At 37.6% G+C, this 20,449-nt stretch overlaps 2 protein-coding genes across 2 annotated transcripts in view; both read left to right on the plus strand.

Annotated features, from left to right (window-relative positions):
* The window catches only part of LOC145204317 (uncharacterized), a 38,072-nt gene extending 23,322 nt beyond the window's left edge, over nucleotides 1–14,750 (plus strand). The window contains exons 33-51 of the mRNA XM_080076811.1: nucleotides 693–881; nucleotides 1,273–1,427; nucleotides 2,108–2,321; nucleotides 2,955–3,051; nucleotides 3,213–3,348; nucleotides 3,969–4,166; nucleotides 4,750–4,855; nucleotides 5,182–5,325; nucleotides 6,140–6,276; nucleotides 6,570–6,713; nucleotides 7,062–7,302; nucleotides 7,677–7,792; nucleotides 8,417–8,550; nucleotides 9,519–9,681; nucleotides 10,407–10,578; nucleotides 11,243–11,413; nucleotides 12,018–12,164; nucleotides 13,303–13,589; nucleotides 14,541–14,750. Of these exons, the coding sequence (XP_079932937.1) occupies nucleotides 693–881; nucleotides 1,273–1,427; nucleotides 2,108–2,321; nucleotides 2,955–3,051; nucleotides 3,213–3,348; nucleotides 3,969–4,166; nucleotides 4,750–4,855; nucleotides 5,182–5,325; nucleotides 6,140–6,276; nucleotides 6,570–6,713; nucleotides 7,062–7,302; nucleotides 7,677–7,792; nucleotides 8,417–8,550; nucleotides 9,519–9,681; nucleotides 10,407–10,578; nucleotides 11,243–11,413; nucleotides 12,018–12,164; nucleotides 13,303–13,589; nucleotides 14,541–14,561 (2,972 nt within the window). The 3' untranslated portion in view covers nucleotides 14,562–14,750. The remainder of the gene's footprint in view (nucleotides 1–692; nucleotides 882–1,272; nucleotides 1,428–2,107; nucleotides 2,322–2,954; nucleotides 3,052–3,212; nucleotides 3,349–3,968; nucleotides 4,167–4,749; nucleotides 4,856–5,181; nucleotides 5,326–6,139; nucleotides 6,277–6,569; nucleotides 6,714–7,061; nucleotides 7,303–7,676; nucleotides 7,793–8,416; nucleotides 8,551–9,518; nucleotides 9,682–10,406; nucleotides 10,579–11,242; nucleotides 11,414–12,017; nucleotides 12,165–13,302; nucleotides 13,590–14,540) is intronic.
* Nucleotides 14,751–14,847: 97 nt separating this feature from the next.
* Nucleotides 14,848–20,449, plus strand: part of LOC145204316 (uncharacterized) — a 38,889-nt gene continuing 33,287 nt past the window's right edge. Inside the window, exons 1-7 of the mRNA XM_080076809.1 lie at nucleotides 14,848–14,993; nucleotides 16,012–16,157; nucleotides 17,345–17,511; nucleotides 17,847–17,971; nucleotides 18,495–18,634; nucleotides 19,361–19,463; nucleotides 20,096–20,201. Coding sequence (XP_079932935.1) covers nucleotides 16,106–16,157; nucleotides 17,345–17,511; nucleotides 17,847–17,971; nucleotides 18,495–18,634; nucleotides 19,361–19,463; nucleotides 20,096–20,201 — 693 coding nt within the window. The 5' untranslated portion in view covers nucleotides 14,848–14,993; nucleotides 16,012–16,105. The remainder of the gene's footprint in view (nucleotides 14,994–16,011; nucleotides 16,158–17,344; nucleotides 17,512–17,846; nucleotides 17,972–18,494; nucleotides 18,635–19,360; nucleotides 19,464–20,095; nucleotides 20,202–20,449) is intronic.

The following is a 20,449-nucleotide window of genomic DNA, read 5'->3' on the forward strand; positions in this document are numbered from 1 at the left end:
GACACTGCTATATACATAGGTTCTCTGGTAGCTATGTTTTTGACTAAATTACTTTTTACATTTCAATTTTGCATATTTGGAAAGTTTGTATTTTTTTAGTATTGTATTCCTGACAAATCCGTCGATCACTATCCTGTAGCATAGGTTTACTTTGTCTGTCTGTTATGACACTTTGGCTTGAAAAACGCAAAAATACAAAATATAAGTAAAACGAACCCTACCTTTTCTTGTACGAAGTCAACAAATACATCCCCAAGCGACCTTTCTGGGCAGCATCTGTTTTTGGGATTTGATTATACGCAGAAAATCAGATCCTTGAAGTTAAGCCTATGCCTTGACATATAGGAACGCTTGGTAGACCGTCTTGATTCGAAATAACGCCGTTATAGGCCTGGCGTACGATGATTATATTAAATCTTCGAGTGCAACTTGTTTACAAAACTTTAAGGCTTTGAAACTAAGGCTACTCACAAAGCTAGCGAACAATGTTCTGAGCAAAAAGTTACAAGCCAGTATTTAAGTGCAAAACATCACTTGACGATTACAATGGAAACTGTCGAAACGGTGTGATGTTCTACACTCAAATACTTGTATCTTTTCGCTTAGAACATTTAAAACCGTTCATTGTTTACCTTAGAAAACAATACTTTACATATCAGTAGTTTATAACCTAATTTACATATCCTTTACAGAGGTCCGCTTTTCTTGTTCTTTCCCCTTCGTGTACCAGGACATTACTTTCTACGAGTGCACGACGTACGACCCCCCACTCTTTGCGGGAGACGCGCCGTGGTGCAGTATAGATCCTGTTTATCAAGGAAGGTGGATTAACTGTGGAGTTGGATACGAATATGGATGCACTTTTATGGACGATACAACAGGTGAATTGTAAAAGGCGCACGTTCGAAATAACCTAAATTCGCGGATGCACTATATGGAAAAATAGTCATTCATTTTGGCGCCCCCCTAATACGAAACTGACATGTGCAGCATACGAGGCAGGCAACGGTACTTTTTTTCGGGTTCTCCATTAAGGCTGTGTACCTCTGTTGGCAGAGTGCGAGTCCCGGAAAGACTGCTGTCGTGGGTCCGAATTCCACCGCAGTCTAGATTTTTCTAGCCTACGCCTTATCATATGAAAAAGCTTGATAACCGGTGATTCGGTATAACTCGGTGTGATTTAACCCACAATTTGACGAAAAATATACGTTGTTTTATCCTGAAACCTAACATTTTTGCATGACATACTTTGCATGGCGTCTTGTGTTATAGGTTATTGGCAAATCGACATCTGCGGCCAGAACCGTTACTACGTGTGTGAGAAGGACAGAGTGGGATACACACAACCCGTGGAAACGACACCTAGCACAGAGGGAAATTGCGCCACCGGGTGGATGGGCAACAGTAACACGGCAGCATGTTATCAGGTTTGTCACTTGCACAGTTTAATTCGCGGTTTGGGGATCTACTTAAATTAATCTGCATTCAATTGAATCCTCGAGCCCGAAACTGAATTGAATTGGTCGTAATTACTACAGGTGAAAATGTATGTCTGCTGTGTAAGCTACAGGGACGTGTTTTTTTAACTTTTATTGTTGCTTTTTTATAAAGATTGGATGAATGTGTTTAGGTCGTTTACATTGATAAAAAACGAAAATCCATTCAAGTTGTAATGAGTCAAATTTCTTCTTGCAAAAGTTTACCAGTTTTGCTGTTAGAATTACACTAGGTTTAAAATTGAGGTGAAATGAAAACAAGTTTAGTTTAAAGCAGTGGTTCTTTACCTGGGTTCGTTTGAACCCTAGGGGTTCAGCAAGGCTGATTCAAGGGTTCGACGAAGGTCTTTTGAAAACATTGAAAGGTTGTAACTAATGGTTATATTTGACGGAACAAAGAACACTGTGCGCATTGTTCGTAAGCAGCAAAACAACAATTCTTTGTTGGCAGCAAAAACGTATGGCCAAAAGCACAAATTAAGTTTCGTACCACAATTTAAGAACCACTGCTTAGAGCAATACTTTCTTTGAATAAACCGGTGTTTGGGTTTTACCATCGGTCACCTTAAGCAGAAAACACCGTTCAAGCACAATCTTTTTATTATTTCCAGATTAACGAGAAAGCTGATCGTGCGGAACGCGTCTCATGGCAGGATGCTCTCACGCACTGTAGATCGCAGGGAGCAGATCTGGTGTCAGTTCATAGCTACCAAGAGGAACAGGAGATTGCCAACCTGATATATTCAGTGGGACTTTACACTTACGTTTCATTTTGGACCGGTCTTAATGCGATTGACCTTGACGAAGGCTACCAGTGGACTGACGGTAGGTTTGTATAGGCATCAACATAAAAGCTCTTTTAACACTATAACTTTCGATTTGTTGTTGGTACTATCGTGTTTTAAAGATTTAATATTTCGGCGATTTAAGTCACTATTTTTGGTATATTTCTGCAAACCAACAATGGCTGGAACAGCGGTTCTCAACCTTTCATGCATCGGGGCCCACTAAAGTAACTTATGGACCTCGTTCTCCTTTATGTAATCCCGTAAGACCCTTGCCCCTACCAAAAATATTATGTAGTCATAATGGGGGGGCATGAGCCCTGGTCCAGAACCACTGGGCTAGAATCACTTGTTGCCGTTAAGTCATACAGTATTGTAGTATTTGGTACGCAACAAATTAAAGGTACGGCCGCGAGTATATGTTTTTAAACACATATTACCCTTTTGTGATAACGGTCGCCACCTGTAGTGCAGAGATCATGCTTGAAGCGACTTTTTCCCGTCTACTGCGTTGTCTTTGTTTGTTGGACAAGAAGACGTGCAAATTTTCTTTTAATACATCATGTACAATACACAGTGTTGCCAATAAATTTGCTATGAGAAATTGGTTGCCATTGTCTATCCTAACACCCAAAGCTATCCTTTCTTTAAATCAGTATGTGTTTATATACAGGGACACCGGTAAGCTACACGAACTGGAATTACGGTGAACCAAACGACCACAACGGAAATGAACCCTGTGTTGAGAGCCAGTTCATTAACTATGGCATGTAAGAACTGCCACATTTACCATTAACCGTTGTGCGACCATGCAGACGTTTTTTGGTCTGATACCAAGTTTTTCTTATATTATAACATTTTTGACACGGCAATTTTAAATCTGTGCAGCCAAACGGAATGTTCGTGATTTAAACTGGTTCATTTTGCACAGGTGGAACGATATAAACTGTGACGCTGTACGAAACTGGATTTGTAAAATTCCTAAAGGCACACAACCAAGTCTACCAGCTACTCTTCCGCCCCCAGGTGGTCAACCATCTACAGAATGTGGAACAGATGGCGATTGGGTAAGAGCTGTTTTTTCACTATATACCGCAACGGTCTTATAACTAGGGGATTCGGCACCTTTACTTGTTAATGACCCTTCACACAAGTCTTTTCTTTTTGAAAACGTCCTAAAGCATCGTTGTATTTAATTTTTGGCGCATAACTCGTTGTTTGAGACAAAGGGTCACAAAATGAAAAAATACGTAGAGTAACCGGTGTTTCGACGCCAAACACACACCAATTTTTAGAAACGTTTAAAGTTACGTAAAAATGACATATCGTGCAAATTGTTAACATTCAATTTATTCCCACCTGAATTTAATTGCTGTTGTTTTGTGCCTTACTGAGTTCCATACAAGACTAATTTTGTTCTAGTGGCAAACTAAAACTTGCATGACCTTGCTTTTAGTGAGTCTTCAGTTGGGATTGGTATTAAACTAGTTACTAGTATTTAGTGTTATTGTGCTTATATGTCAACTCTTGAATTTCTCTTTTTGAATGTGTTTATAAATCATATTTTTATGATTCTATTTGAATAAGGCAAAAAAATGGTAGCAGAGAATGGTTTCGATCCCTCGACCTCTGGATTTTGGGCCCAGCCAACATAATATCGCAGCTATCACACTACTTTACCATACAGATTCGCTTTATGCCAAGTTACGGACTGGACAAGTGTTACCTCTTCGTTGATCAACCGCTTTTGGGATGGGCATTGGCAGAAAGGAACTGCACCTCGTATGGAGGACATCTTGTGGCGATTCACAGTGCAGATGAAAATACTTTTCTGTTAAGTCGCGTCGCCAGAATGGACGCTGTGTCATCTTGGATTGGTTTACTGGTAAGGTCGACAATGCATAAAATATATTTTTTTCTGATTGAAGCGTTATTCTGTATTTTTGGGTAAAAACTTTTTCCACTCATGACATCAATCTGTTTTGATCGTTTCCATAAGTTTAATTTATCGAATCATAGTTAAAGACATTGCGTAAAATATGTAACATTCATGGTGTAATTGGTCTTTACAGGAAGTTGGGTTATATGATTACCAAAGTTAAACTTTTTGATTCTCTTTGATGTCCCTATCAAAAAACTTGACGGCATCTTAACATTTATTCCTTTGGACCGACTGGTATAATCACTCGATTAACGTACATTTGTTGCTTGTTTGTTTCACTTTTTGGTGCTTGATTCTATTTAATACAATTAAAGTATGCTACTAACATAGGAAAACGTCAAAGTGTTTTATAAATTCTGTCTGGCGATCATTGAGTCATACGTATTCTTATTGATCACCTAATACGCGTTGTTTTTTGCCTATACTTTTTTGTTTCTGTTTGGTTTAGAATAATTTATCCTATTGCAACGTTTTAAACAGTGTTTCGTGCGACATTTTTCACATACAAAGTTGTTTGTCCACACAGACAGTGAACACTGCAGACGGCCGGACATTGAAGTGGTCAGATAATTCCACACTTGACTACACGAACTGGGCATCTGGTGAACCGAACAACTACTATAACCAGGAAGGTTAGAAAGTAGAGTTAAACGCTATGTGCTAACTTAGCATTTTACCAAAGAATTTCCGTATCTTATATCGATAGAAATAACGATAAATGCATCTTCGTTGGTTTATTATTTCGAAACAATATGTTTTAGATTTATCAAATTATATGTGTGAGGGTATTTTAGGTGAAAATTTTCTGCATGAAATTGTACTTTTTTTTAACCGAACGTAAAAATATTATATAAAAGGAAGGTCCATTTTCCTAATCTGAAAAAAAGACTTAAAGGTAAATTTATCCTGCTTTAGTAGTACAGCATTTTAAACATGCTTAATATTTTTACCCTACAAGATTGTGTTGAAATGGACGCATCTGGTGGACTTTGGAATGACGACAATTGCGGTGTACCGATGGGATATGTTTGTGAGAAATACATCGGCGCCGATTCTGTGCCGATCACACCGACACAACCGGCACAGGGAGGTTGCGAAGACGGTAAGTTTCCCGATACCCATGTTGTTAAAAAGAGCTTAATGTCTTTAATGGATTAACCAGTGGCGACTAATGACCAATATTTAGCGTATTGGATTGTGACAATCACTTAGTTATCTAGCTTAAATTATTAACAACAATAAATATTAACAACAGATAATTGCCTCAATCTAAAAATTGGCAAACAGTGTTTTCTAAAAGTCATGTAACGCGTATCTGCTTTAGGCGCTACTTTACCATACCATTGTTGTCAATGATAAACTCTTTAAAACTGTTTTAGTACAAAGTTGGTTGGTTCATACTGTGCCCTACTTACTAGGTATTTCTGAAAAGAGGGCAAATCTATTTTGGGTTTTACCTTCAGTAACTGAATTTAGGAAAAATGTGCGTTGATGAAAGTTTTGTAATGAATAAGGAACTAAAGATGCCTAGGCGTAATATGTGTATTCAGTGTTTTTTTTAAGGTGTTTTCAAATTTCTCCAGCGGTTTCCCAAAATTTGGACTTGCAACTGCATTTGGACTTTTTGGTATTTAAATGAAACACTTGCGGTCTCTTAAAACTACTTATTATTATTATTATAGTTTCCCGCGCTGTTGGGCGCATTGGGCAGCTTGGGCGCATTGGGCAGTAAAACTACTTAGCGGTCACCCAAACCAAACCTTAAAAAACCCTTTGTGTATTCCACGATTTTTATCGATCGATACCGTTACTGTAGGAAAATATTTTCCTTCTTAGTGCTGTGATGAAAGACTCAAATTGGTTTTGTGTTGCCGCTGCAATAACTCTTTATTAATCTGTTTTTTTTTTTTCGGCAGGTTTTCTGGCATACGGCAACAAATGCTGGATGTTTGGTGGTTATGGAGACGATGCCAAGTTAGATTGGTTCACTGCTGTGGAAAGATGTAACAATAATTCAGCTGAAATTGCTACCGTCGTCAACTCCTACGAACAGGTAAAAAATAAACACTAACAAAGTAAATTAACCTTAAAACTTTTCAATTAGCAGTAAACATTACGTGTATTTTCAAAATATAATTTGCACAAATCAGGCGGTTTAGTCGATTTGTTACATTTTCTTTTGGACTAACTTTAACTACTTTTATTGTTCTTACCTTACATATCTAAATTTAATATTAATAAGCTAAAAATTACAAACAAATCATCCATAATCTCATACACGCTGTCATTGAGTAGATATCTCACATTGCTTAAAAAACGATTTTAACTATATTCTGTATTCTTTAGTCGTTCATCACAAGCAAGCTGCCTGAAATCGGGACAAACCTTTGGATCGGTTTAAGTGGTCGAATCTCGGGTGATTACGTATGGCATGATCAGTCAGCCGTGACCTACACCAACTGGAAATTGGGACAACCTGACGGTTATGGGGTAAGTTAATTAAAGTGCCTTCTTCCGGCAAATACTTGTACGCTACGCTAAAGTTTAGGTATTAAACGCATTTTAAAGAAACGTATAGTCAAATTTGACATGTAAGCTTACTAGCATCTAAATTTCCACCTGGTTTTTCAAACTGTTACTCGACTCGTTAATTTTTCCTAGCCTTATTACAAACAAGGCAAATACATTTCTAGACTACGAAGGGTATATTCTTTGGTATAGGGGATGTAAGTTAATACCTAACAACGCATTATAAACGCCTTTGTAAGGACCATACAGATATGGGCTAATGTAGTTTTTCTCCTGAAACGCCTAACCTGATTACTTATGCTTTTTTAGGACACGGCATGCGTGCAAGTTCTTTCAGGGTCATCGGTTGCTGGACAGTGGGATGATAACAACTGTTACAACCTGAAAGCGTTTGCCTGTTACAAGACCCGTTCTCCAGCCCTACCAGAACCGACAGCGTCACCTGGTGAACAGTGCAAGAGCGGCTACCAGCTGTGGGCTGACGGATGTTATAAAATCGTCAATGAAGTTGCAAACAGAGACAGCGCAAAGTCTGCCTGTCAAGCAGATGGTAAGTTCTACATAATACTGAACACTGTTAAACAAATGTCTTGGTAATATTACACCAGAGAACTTGTTTTCGGCGCCCTTGTTTAATGAATAAAAACAAGCCAGTATATTCTTGAATAGCTGAAGATTATTTCATTGTAGTAACCCATGCTTTAGTTCAAAAATTATTGTGTGTTTTGTTGAATCAGGATTTTTTTTGTTGAATCCTATAAACCTCGGTTAATCTGGACCCGTTTGGACCAAAAAATTTGTCCGAATTATGCGAAGATTTAGAACCGAATTCGGTTTAAGCGAGATGTACATTGGTTGTGTAGCGTAAATTGCAACTATTTATTTGACTTTTTCTCATTTAAAAGAATTTTTCTTTATACGTAGGTACAAATCTACTCACCGTCACAAACACGTATGAGAATAATTTGATAAAAAGTTGGTTTCTACGTGATATCACCGTATCGAACAGAGTGTGGACAGGCATGACTTTTACACAACAGGTAAGATATTAAGTTGAACACTTTATTTTAAAGTGGATACTGTTATTGCAGCGATCAAGATACATTCATACATAATAAAGCACGCCAGGGCTATTTGGTGCCGAATCAGACGGTCTTGAGTTTGAATCCGACCGTAAACTAGATTTTTCTAGCCTGTGCCTTTCGATATGTGGGAATGTTTGGTGACCTGCTGATTCGGTATGAAGCGTTAAGAGGCCTGTCGTACTATGATTTACTAAGAATGAGTAAGCATTTGGGCAAACAAGAACCGAATATCGTGATAGGTTTAGGCGAAAAAAGTGATAAAAGAAGACTGTGTTGTGTATTTCGAAAATTCGTAATCTTTCTTGGTACGCGAAAATTTTTGTCAATTTTGACCACATACGAAAAAAACAAACCGGTTTTATTTTAATACAGACGAAACCGGTTTATTGCACGTCCGTTAATCGGAAAAACAGGTTAATCGGGACGGTTTTGCGAATCTCAAAACCGTTGCCTATCATTTGTTAAGAAAAAAATCGGAAAATAGCAATCCACTTTATCGGGACAAAACGCTTGACAAATTGCAATTCCGATTAACCGGTTTCGTCTGTATTTTACAATATACAAGATATCACATTACAGGTGACTGACGCCGACAACACGGTCACTACTTTTACGTGGGATGACGGATGGCCGGTCGATTACACAAACTGGGCACCTTCCGAACCTAATACTGATATTCTGGCCAGCGGATCGGGTTGTGTAATTATGAAAAGGTAAATACCATTCAGTTTAAAAGGGAACAATATGTTTTTCGAGCCATTTTGGTTGCTTAATTTGTTTCTTAGTTTATAGTAGTGATGCACCGAAGTTTCGGTTGGCCGAAACATTTAGGCCGAATCCGCTGTTTTCCAATGTTTCGGTTTCGGCCCGAACTTTTTTGAAAATTCGGCCGAAACCGAACTTTTTTATTGCATGGAATTAAGGCCTTAAATTTCATTTACGCCCATACGAAACATCATTAATTAACTTTTTGTTGTATCTATGAAATACCAGCCACGTTGTCTGCAAAATATTAGATGTTTAGCAAAGTTTACCACGTGTGAAAGCGATTTTAGTTTGTCAAAATTGAGTTCGCTCGCATCAACAATACAAGGTTCAGTTGAAACCATCCAAAAAACGGGGATTTTAGGTTCGGCCTGATTCGGCCGAAATTATTCGGCCTCATGGCCGAATATCGGTTTCGGCCCGAACCTTTTTAGGCGGGTTCGGTGCATCACTAGTTTATAGTATTGAAGTACATTTTAGCAGTATGTTTTTTTTTTTGATGTTTCTAAACCGAAAACCGGTTGTTAAAAAGTTGTACAGTCGAATGTAGTTTATCGTATATTCTATTTGCTATTGAAAAAAATATGCACCAAGAGCTATATAACTTTTTCTCAACAATTAATAGCCGTAGCCTACAGAATTACAATATGATGTGATTAACCCGTATGCATTTAACCAGATTTTTGTGCACTATGGGCTCGGCCACATTGTTCAGCCTATTTAGTTTGTTTTTATTTGCAATCCTAAATACAAAAGTAGTCATTAAAAAAAAGTAAATACAAAAGTGCCATTCCAAAAAGTAATGTTTTTTTGATAATGCAACCATTTTGTACAAGTTTTATGGTACAGTCGTCAGATAGGTTACGTTACAATGCTGTGACTGGGCAACATTGAACGTTTTTTGACATTTTTGCAGTGACGGCAAATGGATGACGTCAACTTCGACTAGTTGTTCTACTTCATCATTCCCGTATGTGTGTAAACAAGCGCTTACTCCAATCCCAACCACACCTGACCCTGGCGAGGGAAACTGCGATCCCGGTTTTGTTGCATACGGAAAGTCCTGCTACTATGTTGAGGTGAAAAAGGAGAAATTCGAAACCAAATTATGTAGAGAAGTTTTACAAAATCCGTTTATAAGTTTAATGATGAAGATACCGGCCCTGGTGTGTCCCTTCATGTTACTGGTGATGGCATAAGTGTTAGGCCTTTTTTCGGTTCTGCTGCAATAACGGTCTGTCGTTACCCGAATTAACTTGTATTAAAATATTAAAAGAGTAAAACGATAAAAAGACAAGCAGTGCAGATATACAGACGCAACACAGCCACCGCTCAACACCAACTGCGGGCTTCTCAGCCGCGTGGGGCCACTTCCTCTCGACAATTTGTTACAGCGAACACGACATAGAAATTTATTATGACGTCATATATAGTTGACAAAAATAAAAACATAACACAAGCATTTGTCGAAACGTTTGAAAAATAAAGTATGTCGCCTCGTCTATTTGGGCCGGTATCTTTAACATATTACAAAATCATTACACAATCCTACCATATTTAACGGAATACTTAAAAAAAAGTTGGCAACCAAAATATACACAAACCTTTTAAATAGAGACGGTATGGTATCTCTGGTAATAGTACAAAATGAAATACGTATGTTTGTGTAACGTTTTTAGTGAACATCTTTGAATAAAACTATATGCTATTGGACATTTTCTAAATACCACCTTTCTGGCACATAGACTTTGCACTGTTTAAATTTACAACCCTAAAATATCGGCAAAACTTTGTTTCCATACAGACAGCACAGTATACATCTGATTATCGCTCATTCCACGATGCTGGTTACGAATGCGCGGCAAGAGGGGCTTCCCTGGCCAGTTTCCACAGCGAAGAGGAATGCCTCGCTGTTATTAACTCGATTGAGGGTGGCTCGCACAATATGTACATCGGACTGTCAAGCAATGGATTTAGTAAGAAAGATATTGTTGTATGATAGGATGGTAGCATTATTAAACTACACATTCTGCCATACGGTAATTGGTGCCCTGAAATGTCTTACGATACACGTAAATGATGGAGAAAACCATAAGTCGCATTTAAGTCGACAAATAAAACGGCCATGCTCAATTGGTTTTCATGGTGCTGGTTTTGAGTCGTCATATTTTGTGATGGTTGTGGGCCATAAATTTTTAGTTGGATTTTTAAATTTGTCGCTAACGTTTTGTGACAGTTTTAAAATAAGGGTTAAAAAATGAGGTTTTTGCATTTTATTAATTTGGGTTTGTTTTAAGAAACTCGGAAAATTCGAAAACGGTGTTTGTCATATTTCATATAACCGCCTTTAAGTTGTTTTTTAGCATCATCATTTTGAACAGTTTTAAGTTGAGGGAGAAGGTATTTAATAATTCGCACATAGTAGTGTATAGAGTTCTTTAAACGTTTGTTTTTAGCATTATTGTTTCTAAAGCTTGATCTAGCAGCGGGCATTCAAAACAGTGATGGTCATTGGCCAACACCAATAACTGTGTAACGAACAAGCTCCCTAATGTACAATGACAATTTTTAACTGCATTTTAAAAGCTAGAAACATGACCTAGCTAAATTTAACATAAAACCTTCATTAATACTTATAAGATGGCTGGCAATGGACTGACGGTTCGGCTGTTGATTTCACCAACTGGAATTCTGGTGAACCGAACGGAATGACCAGAGGAGAGGATTGTGTGGAAATGTATCCATGGGACGGAAGATGGAACGATGTGAATTGTTTCGACGGTAGAGGATATATTTGCAAGAAATCTAAAGGTACGTTAAGTGTTCTTTCATCTTACAGTACATTTTGTTACCAGTTCGGTAATGCTAAATAGAAATTTTATTGCGCAAAAGATTAGGTGGTATATAGGTGATAATTTGATCTTCCAAAAACATTTGATGAATTACCCTACCTTTTAAACGTTTCAAAGGCCTTTCAGAACATTTTTAGCTTAAACTATTACCCCATTTCTGCGTAGCATGCCTTCCGTTACCAACTTTTGTTACTAATCAAAAAGCACTAAACAACATTGACAATACGGCTAAATGCTATCTCAAAGAAAAATGACTCCGATAAACTGATCGACATAGTAAAACTATACGCTTTACGTACGGCTATACCGTGTTATTCAAAAGGAAATCGATATAAATCTCACAATAAAATTGTAATAATGGTGGATCTGGTTGTGTTTTAAGGTGTATTGTTGTGGCTTTCTTTTCATGCTATTTTATGCATGCAAATCCTTGAAAATATTTTTAAGCCCTTTTGTCCTTTTTTGCTCACCAAAAAAACTCGATCAAAAACCTTGCAACAAAATAAGAAATTTTACAAAATCTAAAAAATTCAATCATGATGTATTTACTTCGTTTTCTGCAGAATTCTCATCTTGTGGAAAAGTTGACCCGAACGAAAGAGTTGACTGTGGTTACACTGATATTGACGAGTCTATCTGTTTGAGACGGGGATGCTGTTGGGATCCACTTGACGTCAATGCCAACTTTACCGGATGCTTCTACCCATTCGGTAAGCATCTTGCCATATACATTTCCCGGTTAAGCAAGAGGAAAGGTTCTGAAATATGCCTGGCAACCACGCTATTTTTATCTTTAACTCGAAGCAGACTTATTCATTTGTTTTAAAATAATTGTCAGTTTGGTATGCCGTTGAAAACCAAGTGTATTTGCTGCCAGTGAAAACTAAGCAACAATGCAGTGGTTCCCAACCTATTTCGACAAATTCCCTTCTTAACAGTTTAAAACATATTCTTTCCTTCATAATTTACTACACAGTAGATGAGTAGATGCTAAACCATACAAAGAAAATTTAAAATTGAGTCTTTTATTAACTTCGCAGGACATATTCTTCATAGCTTAAGTGTCTATTTACAAACCACATGTAAACATTAAAGTAAATTTCTTCCCTACAGTTTAAAAATTCCTCCCTGGTTGGGAAGTGGGACCACTGCATAATGGTTTATCGCTAAACATTTTGGATCATCTGTTTATGGTTTATTACGTTTGATGGTGGAACGTACCACTAATTGCAGATTATTAGTTCTGAAATTAAAAATTTTGGTGCTTTAGTCCAAATCAGTTGAACTAAATTTAACTCAGCAACTCCAAGTTAAAACAATCATCCGGAAATATTCGATTAAACGAAATATTCGATTAAACGGAATATTCGATTATCCAGTATATTCGATTATCCGGAATATTCGATTAAACGGAATATTCGATTAAACAGAATATTCGATTAAACGGAATATTCGATAAGACGAAATATTCAATTATCCGGAATATTCGATAATCCGGAATATTCGATTAAACAAAATATTCGGTTGTCCGGAAGTGGTCGATTAAACGGAATATTCGATTATCCGGAACATTCGACTATCCGGAAATATTTGATTAAACGGAATATTCGATTAAACGAAAAATTCGATTAAGCGGAATATTCGATTAAACGGAATATTTGATCACACGTAATATTCGATTAAACGGAATATTCGATAATCCGGAATATGCGAATATTCGAAATCTTTGATTAAACGAATCCTAAAGAAGGCGTCTTGTATAGGACGTCGAAATGTCGATTATGTACAAAAAAACTGCTGGAAGAGCAACATTATGCCTTATTCATAACCTATCACGTTTTCGTATAGGATCTGGTCCTTCTGGTATCCCTATAACAGAACCTACTGGCGGCGGAGGTGGTATTAGCGCTGGAGCAGTAGCTGGGATAGTTATCGGGGTGATCGCCCTTCTGTTATTGGGTGGAGGAATCTTTTACTGCTGGCGTTCGGGAGGTACGAAGGACATGAAAATGCCGTCGATGCCATCTATGCCTGCGATGCCGCAAACGTGGTTTTCTGCTTCTTCTGCTGAAACAGGAACTGCCACACCGCAAAAAGAAGCTGGGTTCGATAATCCAGTTGTGACAATGAGCCAAGTAAGATAAATACTTCTTATAAAAACTAATCTCTACTCTACAACTTCAGAGTATCAAATCAAATTTTATTTGTTCTCATAGGGCAGAGATGGCGAACCACTGAATTTTAGTGACCCACTTGTAGTTTTTTAAATTTATACTGATTACTATAGGTAGGGTTACCAGACTTCCAAGATTAAAAAGCAACACAACAGTTAAGTTGAAGCCCTTTGCCAGATTGCATATTGTCTTAAAACACAGATTGTTGAGTCAATTGTGAGGCAACAGATATGTTTATTTAAACGTACAACTTAAAACGAGTTGTTCTAACTTTGTTGACGCTGTTCGGTTCCACATATTCATGCGAATCCTTGTCACACATGAATTTTACAATATCCAGTGCCAGGAATCGCCTCAGCTCAGATACTGCGTGTATATTAAGCTTAAAACTTCCTAGGATTGCAGGACTTGCGGAGAAGATGTAGCAACAAACTTCTCATTGACATTGGCATGTAGTAAAATAATATGTGACCCATTTTGTTTTCTTTCTGAGTTATGACTTCATGTATGACCCATTTAACTAAAAAGGTTCGCCATCCCTGTCATAGGGCTTTAGGATATTAACAGCAGTTTTAAAAGCATAAGACCAGTTTGAAACGAACTAATTTGCAACTTGGTGCCCCTCTGTAAAAGTATTGAGTTTAAAATTAGTTTTGCTTGGCATGTTTTTTCGTGAAATCGTGTATTTTCAAATTTACTTACTTGACAAATTGACCTTAAGAAATCGTTTTTCACTTTCTTCAGCACAAAAAAACGAAAAGTGTTCGACATTTCTTATTGGCCATTTAAAAGAGCTTTACAAAGCTGTACAAGGCAACTGCCTAATAGACTAATCAACAAAAAAGGCTATATTACCTGTGTGAATGTTTCAAAAATGCTGACATTGACATTTATGTGCATTGTGTTTTAAAGGGAATCGACGCAGAGGCTTGATTTTTACACAAGAGAGGACACTCCTGAAGTAATCATGTACATTTGCCAATCCCTCCGACGTCCAATCACCGTCATCTATCTCGTCACGTGACAATCGACCTTTGGTAGCCAATCAGAATCTGTTATTTTGTCATGTGGTTTCGTGTTCGCATGTGAAATATCGTTGCTAATAAAGTGCAATACATTTTGTCTTCCACTATGAGTTACCGTTTTTTTTAACTTAGCCAGTATGCCAATATTTAGTAGTAATCTAAAGAATTTTCAAGTCCAGTCCCGGGTATGACTTTAAACTACGCCCACGAATACTTAACTACTACTTCTTGAGGGAGATTGTCCGTTCTTTGAAATACCAGATCGCAAATGAACGAAGACGGTCCACGATTTCACTGTGGAAATATGGCCTTGAGGAGTAAATAGTTTACATTAATACAGGTAATTGAAAACCATTGTGTATTTCAGACAATATACAGTAAACCGGATTCGGTTAATTCGAATCTTCGCCTAATCCTGACAAATTTTGTTTGGTTCAAACAGGTCCGGATTAACCGAGGTTTGCTGTGTGTACAGTCCCCAACTTTTTTGCGTATTTTTGCCTAGATTTTTAAAATTTGGCTTTACATTAAGGCTACTTGGCATTTGCTGTTATAAACCAGTTTCCCGACATATGCTTTCGTATCTTGAGCTGAAGCTCAGACCGTTGTTGGTCGTTATGTCTGCGACAGTTCAACACGTAGCAAATATGATAGGTCAGCAAATATGAACCAAAAATGCGCATTAACCAACGGTACCAAGCGCAAATACGGACTGCCCCAACCACCACTTACAATTCTATTTGTATTAGGCACCCGTAACACACACAAGGTATGGCAATTATGAGTTTCTGCCAGTGCGTGGCGTATGAATGATTGATATCAAGGCACACTGCATGTTTGCGTAGTCGTCAGTCGCGGCACCAATTAATAATTATCGCACATTTCGTTTTAACACCTGATATCAGAGGGTTATGAAGGGCATTGCTCGCTTCTAGAATGTTCTGCGTCTGGACGTGCTGTCGCGTGCATGTGTTTAGGCATTTGCCAGCTAATTTGTGCGGATTTTTTTATACGGTGTAGATCGAGTTAGGTAAAGAAAACGGTCACTTTGCCTTGTGACAAATTGGCGATTATGTTAAAACAATATAAGATTTTTTGTTCGTTCTTCCTAGTATGAATACAAGCATTTTAGCTAATTTCTGGTTAAACGTTTTAAAAAATTAGAATGCGTTTGAATTGAATCAAAAAGATTCTTGAAAATTGTTAAAAGTTCTGTTTACTTAGCGCAAAAAACACTCTTAACAACGGCAATAAGTCAGTTATTTTGGTAAAGCATTTCTAGCCTGTTAATATGTATGAAAAAAATAGTCTTTGTGGTACGAAAATGATTCTTTTCTGACAGACTAATGAAATTTTAGTTGCAGAAATAAAGTAGGACTGTGGCTGAAGCGGTGTGAGTTATCCAAGGGAAGCGGATTAATTCTACCTCTGGCCTCTGATAGTCGGAGAAAGATGACTTCAATGTACTTCGCGTTCTTTGCACTAGCAGCCAGCCTCTGTTTGGGTAAGAACAAACGTACCAATATACTTTAAACAAGAGCCGTTTTGTATCCTGATTATGCTTACAAAACCGGTTTTAATTCAGTATTATGCATTTGCCCAGTCTGCCGTACTGCATTTTAAGTATCGAAGTGGTTATGCAAGCAAATGTTTACACAAAGGGTTAAAAACCCAGAAGGTTGTAGCGAAATTGAAATCCACGACAGGGTAATAAGATTAAAGCTTAACTGGTATGAACATCTGAGCTATATGATGCTTTTCTGGTGGCAAATGTTTTGTTTTAACCGACGTTTCAACGTCCTATTCAGGTCGCCTTTATCAGGGAAACACTGTAAAGGTAAAAACCGCGTAATGAACAAAACAAAAAGGGCTAAAAACGCAAAAAACGACACGATAAGCGCAGAAATACTAAAAAGAAATTCGTCATTCACTTCAAGGCAAGTGGTAATTCTTGTCTCGATATGCCTGGAAAAAAGCGTTTTTGCTTACAGCTGCCACACATTCGTCACATAATTAAACTAATTCAACATAACCATAACTTGTTTAAATTCCTAATACACGAACACCATACAAAGCAATCGCAGAATGGTGCCTAATTTATTAAACCAACGGACACAGTCAAAAGTTCTATATGGCATTATACGTCCAACTAACGCAGTGATTCTCAAACTGTCTAGTGTTTCGTGGGGGATTTTCAACTGTGCGTCAAAATATTCTTTATTTTTAAAGTACAAACATTTCCTGGTGTTTTAGGACTTCATGGCGAAATACTGGTGTGCACGACGTTTCAAAGCTCATATTTTTTTAGTGGTAATAAAAAGCATCCTTATCCACCACAATAAAGTTGAAAATTAATATTTTTAGAACAACATTTGTTATGTTTACCTGCGAAGTGCGTCGCAGAAGAAAATTTCAATTCCTTAAAACGCCGCATGCTTAAAAAGTTTGAGAACCACTAAACTAACGTTTCATCTTCACAACAGCAACGCTTAATTCGCAGATGATTTTCTAGTCTCGAGATCTTAGTCGTTAAACTTGTGACGCCCTTGTAACGATAAAACGTACCTACGGCAAGGGGTTAGCAAGATTTTATGTAGCACCACTGCAAAACGAACCACTATGGACTTCTGACATTGAGAAAAATATACTAAACTTGCCAAAAAATGACGGTGAATCTAATTTACGTTGTAGTGCACGGACAGGAATGTTCCACTGGCTGGCTACGTTTCAACGACATGTGCTGGTATTTCTCTGAACAAGAACTTGAACCACAACCCCCCACCACGTGGTTAGATGCCGAATCATGGTGTCAGGGAAATGACGGTCATCTTGCTAGTTTTGCGACTGTCGAAGAACGTGTAAGTTGGTGTCAACTGTTTTTACTTAAATTATAAACGCCAGGCCCATCAAAGGCGTCATACCGAATCAGTTGGTCTTCAAGCATTCCCATATGGCAAGGCGTTGGCTAAAAAATCTACGGCTCCAATGGGCCCGGCGTTCATCCTATTTAGCAATCGTTTTCAATAAAAGTTATGGACATGAAACTGATGTATAAGTTTGTTTTGTCATGCATTTTTTATGTTGATATGAAGTGCCAATGTTTTTCTTTCAAACGATTTAGTTTTCATTTATACTGCACCTACCAGTCTCAAACGGGTTTAAAATACAAAACTAAAAACTTTGTGTTGTACAGGATTGGGTGTACGATAGTTACCTGGTTAACAAGGATGATACGAGATGGTGGATCGGTTTAACGGATAGTTCAAATGAAAATGATTGGAAATGGACAGATAACACGCCTTACGACCCTGCTGTAGAGTAAGTTGTCTTACGTTTTTATCGCTAGTTGCTAAGTGTAATTAGCGTTTTTTTCCATACCTGAAGTGTTAGAGTTGTAAGTCAGACCGTACTTTTGATTTAGATTTGGGCTTTAGCTAAAATAAGTAGACTTGATTTCGGCTTAACTTACACTAGGCCATATTTGTGCGACAATTTAAAGTTGGTAAATTTTTTTTTTTTTAAATGTTAATGTCGAATTTTGTGCTTTTCCTTTTAGGTTTTGGCTCGCCTACAAATTTGTGTTTAGGTGACATTTTGCTTCGATAATAGTATTTGATGTTCACAATACGTTTCCGTGATTTGCCTTTTTTTCTATTTTTGTCGCGTTTTGGGGGTTTACGGTCAAAATTTAGGGTTTTATCTTTGGTGCACATTCGTTTAATCACGCTTTACGCAAATGTACCCAGTTTTACCCAGCAAAATATAGGATTTTTTGCTTTTAATTTTCTGGAGTACAGCATGTAGTATGAATTAACCTTTTCATGTGACTGTACCTTTATAGACGATGGAAGCCCTTGGAACCCAGTAATTCCGGTAAAGAGTCCTGTGTTGAGATGTGGATTCAAAAACCCTTGTACACTGGCCAGTGGAATGACAACCAATGCGACATTGTCAATAGATTCATCTGCAAACGAGCTCCAGGTACTTAATACCTAATCAAATTTTCTTTCAAATCGGGAAAAATTATCTTAAAACAAAAAGACATGAGTTTAATGACGAATACAACGGCCCAAATAGACGTAAAAACCGACATGCTTTATTATTTAAACGTTTCGGCAAATGTTCATGTTTTTATCAGTGATATGAATAGCCAAATCACTTGTTACACCCGTAAAACGACATGGGCTATTAAAAAGCGTAAAAGGCATAACAAAAATCATTTATATCTGTATATACCAGCGGTTCCCAAACTGGGGTCCGCGGTCCTTTAGGGGTCCGTGAGGCAATTTTGAGGAGACCGCGAGGCGATTGAAGTAATTCTATAATCTTATTTGGCGCCAGTTTGTGCCACTAAATAAGTTTAAATCAAAGTAGAATTGAGAATCGACTGTCTCCATTGCTAAACAATGGCCTTTATTGAATGACAACTATAATAATTGCAATTGTTCGCGCACAATCGTAATGTTTTTTGTCCTGTTTGTGATGTCACATGCTGTCTTTGGATGATTATTATGCGCAATTTTACACAACTGGCTAAAATCCTGCAATCAACTTTTGTTTTTATGAAATACACATTTAGGCTTAAGGACCGCGAGCCCTCGAAATAATGGCAAGGGGACCGTTTGGAAAAAAATATTTAAAAATGTTTGGGAACCACTGGTATATACCATTTGAGGTATAATATTTGATATCCTTGTATCGGTATAGGCGAATACCCATCTTGTCTGGCCGGTTGGCAGCAAAACGGCGATTCGTGTTACCAAGTGGTCCAAAGCGCAGAGCAATGGAGCGCAGCAGACCTTAAGTGCAAGTAAGTAAAATGCTGCTCAAGGCTGCCAATTGAAATATAATAAACTTGTTTTCAATGCTGTGCTAAAGATGTTCAGGTTTGGTTCAGGTTTACAAAAAAAATGTCTATTTTCGGGTTCGGGTTTTGTTCCGGTTCGAAATACAGGGTTCAACTCCGGTTCTGGTTTCAACCGCTCAAACCGGTTTTGAAACCGTTCAAAACGATTCGCGGGTTCAGTTCCGGTTCGATTTCCTGGTTTTAATTGTGTCGCGCAAACATGTGAGTTAGGCTAAACTTTTAAAGGGCATAAATGTTAAAACGTTTTTGTGGGTTTAAATCCCACCCCACCCAAAACTTGATTGTTTGCTTTATTTCTGTGCTATAGTTGTACGCTGCAAACAAATATGCCCAGATGCCATACACTTACTTAAAAAGACGCGAATATTACACACCAATAGTGCAGTAGTACGGTCATACTGTTTTGTAATTTTGTGCTATCTAGTGTGTTCAGTTAAAGGTGTACCAATTTTCGCCAACTAAACGTCTCAAAATGGTCGCGAAAACTGATTTACTAATTCTTACACACAATTTTGTGCTCTTCTACCTTCTTGTCATAAGAAAGTTAATTGTTATTATATTACTTCGGTTAACAGAGCTCAGGGCGGCAATCTAGTTTCCATCACCTCACAAGCAGAGCAGGGATTTGTGGAATCTTTGATGACGTCGACTTACGCATATTGGATTGGCTTGTCTGATACGGTAAAGATAAAAAACCTAACAAACTCCTAGTCCAGTCATAAATATTTTATTAAAAAACTCCTTGGTAAATATAAATGTAAAAAACATGATTTTTTACACAAAAATATTGGCTTATTGTTTCTTACTGGGAATATTCAAAATCGTATTTCGTGTAATGAAATGTTTATTGTTTCAAAAAAAAACTTATTGTTTCTTACTGGGAATATTCAAAATCGTATTTCGTGAAAAAGTGCAAAACTAAACTTGTT

This window comes from Phallusia mammillata, chromosome 8 (assembly GCF_965637545.1).
Source record: "Phallusia mammillata chromosome 8, kaPhaMamm4.hap1.1, whole genome shotgun sequence".
In the NCBI taxonomy this organism is placed as follows: domain Eukaryota; kingdom Metazoa; phylum Chordata; class Ascidiacea; order Phlebobranchia; family Ascidiidae; genus Phallusia; species Phallusia mammillata.